The sequence below is a fragment of the Kryptolebias marmoratus genome, linkage group LG7 (assembly GCF_001649575.2).
Source record: "Kryptolebias marmoratus isolate JLee-2015 linkage group LG7, ASM164957v2, whole genome shotgun sequence".
NCBI lineage: Eukaryota > Metazoa > Chordata > Actinopteri > Cyprinodontiformes > Rivulidae > Kryptolebias > Kryptolebias marmoratus.
In genome coordinates this window covers 1,634,901-1,645,000 of record NC_051436.1, presented here as the reverse complement: position 1 = coordinate 1,645,000, position 10,100 = coordinate 1,634,901, and the positions used below count along the sequence as shown (strand labels likewise).

Here is a 10,100-nt window from a genome sequence, read left to right as displayed (position 1 = left end):
GAGTCAGACAAACAAGAACCCTAATGAGCCTCCATTGTTAGGAGAGTGAGAACAATTTGCAAGCTATCCAGCTTACATCACACCTCAGCTTTAAAAGCTCAACTCCAGACTCTCTGTTTCTGAATTGAGAAAGCTCCTCGGATGAGAAGCGAAACGTCTTCAGCTACAGAATAGAAGTCCAGTTGTTTTTGTTTTTTACCCTTTTTTGAATAACTCCTCCTCCCTCTTCCTGATGTAAAACACTAAAAGACATGCCTAGTTTACATTTCCTTGTTCCCTCCCTTCACAAATATAAACTTGAGGAACCGTGGATCCACTGAAATTCATCACAGCAACGTGATCTGAGCTCTAACTAGATTCAGGTAGAAGGAGGAGGAACTCACAGAGTCGTTACTGAGAGGAGAAATGGCTCAGAAAAGAAAGTTGGATGAAGATAACTTTTCTTGTTTGATCTGTTTGGATCTCCTGGAGGATCCGGTGATTATTCCCTGTGGACACAGCTACTGTAGGAGCTGCATTAAAGGTCACTGGGATAAAGAGGACCATAGAAGAATCTACAGCTGTCCTCAGTGCCGAAAGATTTCTAAACCGAGGCCTGTTCTCTCGAAAAGTATTAATTTAGCCTCTTTAGTGGAGAAGCTGAAAAATGATGACTTCCATGCTGTTCCAGCTGGACCTGAAGATGTGTCCTGTGATGTCTGCACTGAGAGGAAACTGAAGGCTGTCAAGTCCTGTCTGGACTGTTTGGTTTCTTATTGTGAGAAACACCTCCAACCTCACTACAGTCTTGGTCAATTACAGAAACACCAGCTGGTGGAGCCCTCCAAGAAGCTCCAGGAGAACATCTGCCCTCGTCATGATGAGGTGATGAAGATTTTCTGTCATACTGATCAGCAGTGTATCTGTTATCTCTGCTTAATGGATGAACATAAAGGACATGAAACAGTCTCAGCTGCAGCAGGAAGAGCTGAGAAGCAGAAGGAGCTCGAGGCGAGTCGACAACAAATCCAGCAGAGAATCCAGGACCGACAGAAAGATGTGAAGCTGCTCCAACAGGAGGTGGAGGCCATCAATGTCTCTGCTGATAAAACAGTGGAGGACAGTGAGAAGACCTTCACTCAGCTGATCCGTCTCATCCAGAAAAGAAGCTCTGATGTGAAGCAGCAGCTCAGATCCCAGCAGGAAACTGAAGTGAGTCGAGTCAAAGAGCTTCAGGAGAAGCTGGAGCAGGAGATCACTGAGCTGAAGAGGAAAGACGCCGAGCTGGAGCAGCTCTCACACACAGAGGATCACAACCAGTTTCTCCACAACTACCCCTCAGTGTCAGCACTCAGTGAGTCTACACACTCATCCAGCATCAAGAGTCGTCCTCGGAGACACTTTGAGGACGTGACAGCAGCTGTGGAGGAGCTCAGAGACAAACTACAGGACGTCCTGAGGGACATGTGGACAGACATCTCACTGAGAGTCTCTGAAGTGGACGTTTTACTGCCACAACCAGAACCAAAGACCAGAGATGGATTCTTAAAATATTCACAAGAAATCACTCTGGATCCAAACACAGCAAACAGATATCTGTTGTTATCTGAGGGGAACAGAAAAGTAACATTAATGGAACAACAACAGTCTTATCCTGATCATCCAGACAGATTCACTTATTATTATCAGGTTCTGAGCAGAGAGAGTCTGACCGGACGTTGTTACTGGGAGGTGGAGAGGAGCGGGGGAGCTGTTTATTTTTCTGTGACATACAAGGATATCTGCAGAAATGGAAATCAAAACGATTGCAGATTTGGATTCAATGACAAATCCTGGACCTTATCTTGTGGCACAAGCAGTTATAGATTTTTGTACAACAAAGCCTGTACTCCAGTCTCAGGTCCTGGTTCCTCCAGAGTCGGAGTGTACCTGGACCACAGAGCAGGTGTTCTGTCTTTCTACAGCGTCTCTGAAACCATGACTCTCCTCCACAGAGTCCAGACCACATTCACTCAGCCGGTCCACGCTGGAGTTCGTGTTGTAGACTCTGGAACAACTGCTGAGTTCATTAAAACTAAATAAAAACTGAGGCTGAAGGCAGGTTTATTTCTGTTTGCTGTTATTTGTCTTGTTATCTTTAGAAGCCTGAACATTTTAGAAGCAATGACATTCAGTTATTTCCTGAATTTGATTATAAAACAAGGTTAACAGATAAAGGCCATATTGGTATGGATCAATGAATTGGAGAAAATATCTTGGACATGATTAAAAATCCCAAAAAGCAGAATGAAATGACAGACATTTGTTCTCATACTGACATGTGAAAATCAAACTGTATGATACAAACCTCTAGTTACACTGACATATTTTAGTTTCTGATGACAGAGAATGATGTTAGTTTCAAGTGTTCTCTTGAAATGTACAATTGAAATCTTTGTTCAGTTTGATTAATAGTGTTCAGTTTGATTAAAAGAGTTTACAAACTCTTTATGGCAGAATCTCCTGGTATATTTGTATCTGCAGTAACACCAATCAAACACTAGATGATAGAAAAGGACAACGAATGAATTCAGGTCAAAGAGTTGAAGCTCTGTAATATAAAATATAACATCTGTTTGAGGAAAGAGTCGTTTGGACAAAAATCCAACAACAGAAAGAAGTTGGAACTAATTCCACATATGAGTTAAACAGTTGATCAATGAACTGAAAACATCAATGTTTTGGTGTTTTTAGAGTTTATAATTGTTGTGTTTGTTTTGTCAGCAGGTGCTGAACTGAAAGTTATTTCTTGCTGTAAAATAAATTTACCTGTTGGAACAAATCAAATAAAACCATCTTTGAATATGTAGATTACAGGTGAATTTGAAAGTCAAACAGGTCAGTTTCCAGGAAAGAAAAAGCGAAAGGACAAAGAGCTATTTATAATTCTTAAATGGATCAGAAGAACAAGGAGCTCAATGTTTGTCACCCAGAAGTAGTTTACTGGGGCTCCACCCTGGAACCAGGCCTGGAGGAGAGGCTTGTTGGTGATTGCCTGGTGACCAGGTCTCTACCCATGGGGCCCAGTTGGGCTCAGCCCAACTGAGCTCCATGGGTTTTCTTTCCTGTGGTCCCACCACTTGCTGGAGTGTGCCATACAAGTTAAAATACTACTGATTGTCACACACCTGAGTGTGTGAAATTTGTTCTCCGCATTTGACCCATCCCCTGAGGGAGCGGTGAGCAGCAGCGGTGCCGTGCTCGGGAATCATTTGGTGATCTAACCCCCCAATTCCAACCCTTAATGCTGAGTGTCAAGCAGGGTGGCATTGGGTCCCATTTTTACAGCCTTTGGTATGACCCGGCCGGGGATTGAACCCACGACCTCCCAGATCAGGTGCAATGAGATATGGATCAGTCTGACTGACTGAAGCTGACTCTTGGGACATGAAATGTCACCTCTCTGGTGAAGAAGGACCCTAGGTTTGTGTGAGATTTTGAGACTAGATATAGTAAGGCCCTCCTCAACCCACAGTTTGGGTTCTGGAACCAATCTCTTTGATAGTGGCTGGACAATATTTCACTCTAGAGTTGCCCATGGTAGAAGGCGCAGGGCTGGTGTGGGCTGTGTTATACTCCCTGGCTTGGCACCTGTGTGTTGCAGTTTTCCCCAGAAGGTGAAAACAGGGTGTTTAAAAGTTTCAGGAATAGGAGGCTATCTAGAAAGTTAGGGGACTGACCATCCACTTGGCAAATTCCAGCGCTGAATACCAAAAGTGCGAGGCTAACAATCAAGGGGGGTCTGGGTGCCCTCTCCCACAGAAGATTTTATCCATCCATCCATTTTCTTTAACCGTAAGAAGTTGAGCAGCGCTGTTTTGAATGAACTGGTTTATGAAGATTTTTTTTAGATACCAAAAAGAAATGGAATTGCAGTAGTCCAACCTTGAAGAAAAAAAGACATGGACAAGTTTTTCAGCATCCATCTGAGAGAGTAGTGGAATGAGAGTAGCAATGTTTTTTAGCTTGAAAAAAGGAGGTTTTGCACAGATGTTTCATCAAAAGAGAGGTGAGGGTCAAATCGAATGCCAAGGTTGGTGACAGTATTGGAAATTGTGATGTCCTGTCCAAAAAAGGTTATAACTGTAATGGGGGATGCCTGGACCTGACGAGGAGAACCAATCAACATGGCCTCAGTTTTGGAGCTGTTTAGTTGACGATAGTTACTGTTCATTAATAACTTTATATCCTCCAGACAGGCTGTCAGTGTGGAGAGTGACGATAAGGAGGATTTAGAGACAAGAGCAGATGGATGCTCTGTTTTATATATAGCTATATATATTTATAACATCAGAAATGCATTTTCCTGGCATTTAGAACAAGGTAAAGATAGTCTTTTAAGAATCCAAAATAAGCAGTTTTTGAGGACAATTTGTGAGAATGTTAGACATTTTGGAAGGACTGGGAGAGTTTTCAGAAATTAAAATGTAGAATTTATTCACCTAAGACAAGGAACTATCTCCCAAGACAGTAAACCTAAAGTAAGTCTTCTTCGTCTTCCTTTTCTTTTGGCTCTTTGGGGATTACCAGAGCGAGTCATCCTTGTCTGTCTAACTCTGTCTTCTGCGTCCTCTGTCCTCACTCCAACTTCCTCCATGTCCTCTCTAACTGCATCCATAAAGGTTCCTTAAAGGATCTTTGTCTTTTTCCTGGCAGCTGCATCTCTAACATCCTTCTACCACTATACCCACTGTCCCTCCTCTGGACATGTCCAAACCGTCTCTACCTTTATCTCCCAGTCCTTCAACCTGTGCTGGACCTCTGATGACCTCATTCCTAATCCTGTCTATCCTCGTCCCTTCCAATGAGAACCTCAACATCTTTGGCACTGCCACTTCCTGTTCTGTCTCCTGTCTTTTTGTCTCCAAACCATACAACATGGCTGCTCTTACCACTGTCTGTAAACCTTTCCTTTGACCTTAGACCTTTGCTGCCACCCTGTTGTCACAGATCACTCATGAAACGTTCCTCCATCCACCCCATCCTGCCTGGACTCTCTTCTTCACCTCTTTACCACACTCCCTGTTTTCCTGGACAGTTGACTTTAAGTCCTTGAAGTCCTGCACCTTTGTGACCTCTGACCTTCTAGCCTCACTGTTCCACCTGCCTCCCTCCCATTCATACACAGGTACTCTGTCTTCCTACGGTTTACTTTTATCCCTCCTCTTTCAGGTGCATACATCCACCTCTCTAGGTTCTCCTCCACCTGTTCCCTGTTCTCACCACAGATCATGATGTCATCTGCAAACATCATAGTCCACGGGGATTCCTGCCTGACCTCATTTCAAGTGCGTCATGTTCTGTCCCTGCATTGTAGAGGGGGCTGCTCTGAGCTATGGCCCCAAGGTTGTTGGTGCCTCTCGTGGTGGCCATCCTCAGACTCTGTGGAGGACACACCAGTTGAGGGAGGTTGTGAAGCTGAAGGAGTCCAGAGGCAGCTGGAAGTAATGTGAGCAGCAGCCTTAGCTGTTTCTGAGGCAAAGGCTCAGGTGTGGGCAGAGTTCACTGAAGCTTTAGATAGACTCTCAATCTGTTCCAAGAAGATTCTGGCAAACTGTCAGGTTGCTGAGAGCAACCCTCTACCAATGCTGTCAGCAGTGGAGGTGGGGTTCTGTTGATCTCGACCAGTGACTCATTGGATGGTGAAAGGAATACTTAAAGGACCTTCTCAATCCCACCAGCAGGTCTTCCAGAGAAGAAGCTGAGCTTGGAGACTCTAGGGTGGGTCCATCCTTAACCAAAAATGAGGTCACAAGAGAGTTTAAAAGCTTCACAACAGTAATTCTCCATGGGTGGATGAGGTCTGCCCAGAGTTCCTTGAAGGATCCGGATGTTGCTGGGCTGTCTTGGTTAACACACTTTTGCAACATCCCATGAACATCAGGGGCAGTGTCATTGGATTGACAGACTGGGGTGGTGGTTCCCCTTTTCAAAGAGGGGCACTGGAGGGTCGGTTCCAATTAAAGGGGAATCACACTCCTCAGCCTCTCCTGTAAGGTCTATTCAGAGGTGCTGGACAAGAGAATCATGTTGATGGTTGAACCTCAGATTTAGGAGGAGTAATGTGGGTTCTGTCCTGGATGTGAAACACTGAACCAGCTCTTCAGCCTCGCCAGAGTTCTCGAGGGGACATGAGAGTTTACCCAACCAGTCTATATGTTTTTGTAGACTTGGAGAAAGCATTCAACCATGTTCTCTGGAGTACGCTGTAAGGGTTACTTCATGAGTATGGGATTGGGGGGTCAGTTACTACAGGCCATTCGGTCCCTATACAAATGGAGTGAGAGTCTGGTTCACATTGTGGCAGTAAGTTGAATCTTTTCACCGATTGTGTTCTGACTTTTATGGACAGATATTCTCAGTGCAGCAGGGGCAGTGATGTCCTAAATAAGCTCAATGTTTTTATATATGAAGGGTTAAAATAGGTTTGTTTAAATGTTTCCAGTCAAAAGAACGTGGGAAACAATTTATATACAGAAAAACAAAACACACAATAATGTCTTCCAGGTGTTTCTTATAAAACTGGTAATCAGTTTCATCTTAATGAATCATGTTTTAATGACTGCAACAGGACCGTAGGTTTCTTCCTCATCTCTGACTCACAGGTTTCATGAACATGTCCTGACTGGTTTAATCTTCATCGTCATTAGGTTTACTTATGGAAGAAACTATGAACAAAAGGAGGTCTTAAATTTAGTAAAACAGTAGCTAAAAGAAGCAAAACAGATACTGCGTGTCAAATGAGCAAAACAGTGTTGACAATAAAAGGTAACAGGATGATTATAGTGTGAATTCTAAATCTGCATCTGCAAATTTAAAATCTAAAAACTGAACTGAGTTTTCAAAAAACTTTACTGTCAAAAAGGTTAAACAGTTTCAGCTTCAAACTGCTCACCTTCCTGAAAACTGATAACTCCTCCTCCTCCTTCCTTATGTAAAACACTAAAAGACCCGCCTTGATTACATTTCCCTGTTCCCTCCCTTCAGAGCAAGAAACCTGAGGAACCGTGGAACCACTGACATTCATCACAGCAACGTGATCTGAGCTCTAACTAGATTTAGTTTGAAGGAGGAGGAACTCACAGAGTCGTTACTGAGAGGAGAAATGGCTCAGAAAAGAAAGATGGATGAAGATAACTTTTCTTGTTCGATCTGTTTGGATCTCCTGGAGGATCCGGTGAATATTCCCTGTGGACACAGCTACTGTAGGAGCTGCATTAAAGGTCACTGGGATAAAGAGGACCATAGGAGAATCTACAGCTGTCCTCAGTGCCGAAAGATTTCTAAACAGAGGCCTGTTCTGGTGAAAAACTTCATGTTAGCCTTTTTAGTGGAGGAGCTGAAGAAGACTGGACTCCAAGCTGCTCCAGCTGATCTCTGCTATGCTGGACCTGAAGATGTGTCCTGTGATGTCTGCACTGAGAGGAAACTGAAGGCTGTCAAGTCCTGTCTGGACTGTTTGGCCTCTTACTGTGAGAAACACCTCCAACCTCACTACAGTCTTGGTCAATTTAAGAAATACCAGCTGGTGGAGCCCTCCAAGAAGCTCCAGGAGAACATCTGCCCTCGTCATGATGAGGTGATGAAGATTTTCTGTCGTACTGATCAGCAGTGTATCTGTTATCTCTGCTTCATGGATGAACATAAAGGACATGAAACAGTCTCAGCTGCAGCAGGAAGAGCTGAGAAGCAGAAGGAGCTCGAGGCGAGTCGACAACAAATCCAGCAGAGAATCCAGGACCGACAGAAAGATGTGAAGCTGCTCCAACAGGAGGTGGAGGCCATCAATGTCTCTGCTGATAAAACAGTGGAGGACAGTGAGAAGACCTTCACTCAGCTGATCCGTCTCATCCAGAAAAGAAGCTCTGATGTGAAGCAGCAGCTCAGATCCCAGCAGGAAACTGAAGTGAGTCGAGTCAAAGAGCTTCAGGAGAAGCTGGAGCAGGAGATCACTGAGCTGAAGAGGAAAGACGCCGAGCTGGAGCAGCTCTCACACACAGAGGATCACAACCAGTTTCTCCACAACTACCCCTCAGTGTCAGCACTCAGTGAGTCTACACACTCATCCAGCATCAAGAGTCGTCCTCGGAGACACTTTGAGGACGTGACAGCAGCTGTGGAGGAGCTCAGAGACAAACTACAGGACGTCCTGAGGGACATGTGGACAGACATCTCACTGAGAGTCTCTGAAGTGGACGTTTTACTGCCACAACCAGAACCAAAGACCAGAGATGGATTCTTAAAATATTCACAAGAAATCACTCTGGATCCAAACACAGCAAACAGATATCTGTTGTTATCTGAGGGGAACAGAAAAGTAACATTAATGGAACAACAACAGTCTTATCCTGATCATCCAGACAGATTCACTTATTATTATCAGGTTCTGAGCAGAGAGAGTCTGACCGGACGTTGTTACTGGGAGGTGGAGAGGAGCGGGGGAGCTGTTTATTTTTCTGTGACATACAAGGATATCTGCAGAAATGGAAATCAAAACGATTGCAGATTTGGATTCAATGACAAATCCTGGACCTTATCTTGTGGCACAAGCAGTTATAGATTTTTGTACAACAAAGCCTGTACTCCAGTCTCAGGTCCTGGTTCCTCCAGAGTCGGAGTGTACCTGGACCACAGAGCAGGTGTTCTGTCTTTCTACAGCGTCTCTGAAACCATGACTCTCCTCCACAGAGTCCAGACCACATTCACTCAGCCGGTCCACGCTGGAGTTCGTGTTGTAGACTCTGGAACAACTGCTGAGTTCATTAAAACTAAATAAAAACTGAGGCTGAAGGCAGGTTTATTTCTGTTTGCTGTTATTTGTCTTGTTATCTTTAGAAGCCTGAACATTTTAGAAGCAATGACATTCAGTTATTTCCTGAATTTGATTATAAAACAAGGTTAACAGATAAAGGCCATATTGGTATGGATCAATGAATTGGAGAAAATATCTTGGACATGATTAAAAATCCCAAAAAGCAGAATGAAATGACAGACATTTGTTCTCATACTGACATGTGAAAATCAAACTGTATGATACAAACCTCTAGTTACACTGACATATTTTAGTTTCTGATGACAGAGAATGATGTTAGTTTCAAGTGTTCTCTTGAAATGTACAATTTAAATCTTTGTTCAGTTTGATTAATAGTGTTGTTCTGTATTTACCATTGTTGCTATCCTGATTATTATCATTTAATCAAATAAATATTTTAATTTTCCTTCCAAGAACTCAGACTTTTCTTGTAATCTGTTTAAGTGAAGCTGATCAACATTTCACAGACTTTCTGAAGGTTTTCAAAGTTTCATTTTGGACATGGTCAACTTGGAACAGAAAGATCTACATCTTTTGCATTAAATGTCAAAAGCAAACAGTAGATTCAATCTGATGATTCTGAGGACAGAACATCTAACGTCTCAACAGAACAACTCTTAGTGCTCTGAGATGTTTACAAACTCTTTATGGCAGAATCTCCTGGTATATTTGTATCTGCAGTAACACCAATCAAACACTAGATGATAGAAAAGGACAACGAATGAATTCAGGTCAAACAGTTGAAGCTGTGTAATATAAAATATAACATCTGTTTGAGGAAAGAGTCGTTTGGACAAAAATCCAACAACAGAAAGAAGTTGGAACTAATTCCACATATGAGTTAAACAGTTGATCAATGAACTGAAAACATCAATGTTTTGGTGTTTTTAGAGTTTATAATTGTTGTGTTTGTTTTGGCAGCAGGTGCTGAACTGAAAGTTTTTCTTGCTGTAAAATAAATTTACCTGTTGGAACAAATCAAATAAAACCAACTTTGAATATGTAGATTACAGGTGAATTTGAAAGTCAAACAGGTCAGTTTCCAGGAAAGAAAAAGCGAAAGGACAAAGAGCAATTTATAATTCTTATATGGATCAGAAGAACAAGGAGCTCAATGTTTGTCACCCAGAAGTAGTTTACTGGGGCTCCACCTTGGTGATTGCCTGGTGACCAGGTCTCTACCCAGGGGACCCAGTCTGGCTCAGCCTTCCTGTGGGTCCACCACCTGCAGGAGGGGGCCATACAAATCAGGTGCAATGAGTTATGGATC

The 10,100-nt window shown here is 43.1% G+C and overlaps 2 protein-coding genes across 2 annotated transcripts; both read left to right on the top strand.

Moving 5' to 3' along the window:
* The first annotated feature begins 366 nt into the window (after window positions 1–366).
* Window positions 367–2,405, top strand: LOC108249738 (tripartite motif-containing protein 16-like). The gene has a single exon (XM_017439308.3). It carries the CDS (start codon window positions 406–408, stop codon window positions 2,059–2,061), a length of 1,656 nt encoding a protein of 551 aa, XP_017294797.3. The 5' UTR covers window positions 367–405; the 3' UTR covers window positions 2,062–2,405.
* Window positions 2,406–7,108: 4,703 nt separating this feature from the next.
* On the top strand, window positions 7,109–9,150 carry LOC108249736 (tripartite motif-containing protein 16-like). The gene has a single exon (XM_017439306.3). It carries the CDS (start codon window positions 7,124–7,126, stop codon window positions 8,792–8,794), a length of 1,671 nt encoding a protein of 556 aa, XP_017294795.2. The 5' UTR covers window positions 7,109–7,123; the 3' UTR covers window positions 8,795–9,150.
* The last annotated feature ends 950 nt before the right edge of the window (window positions 9,151–10,100 follow it).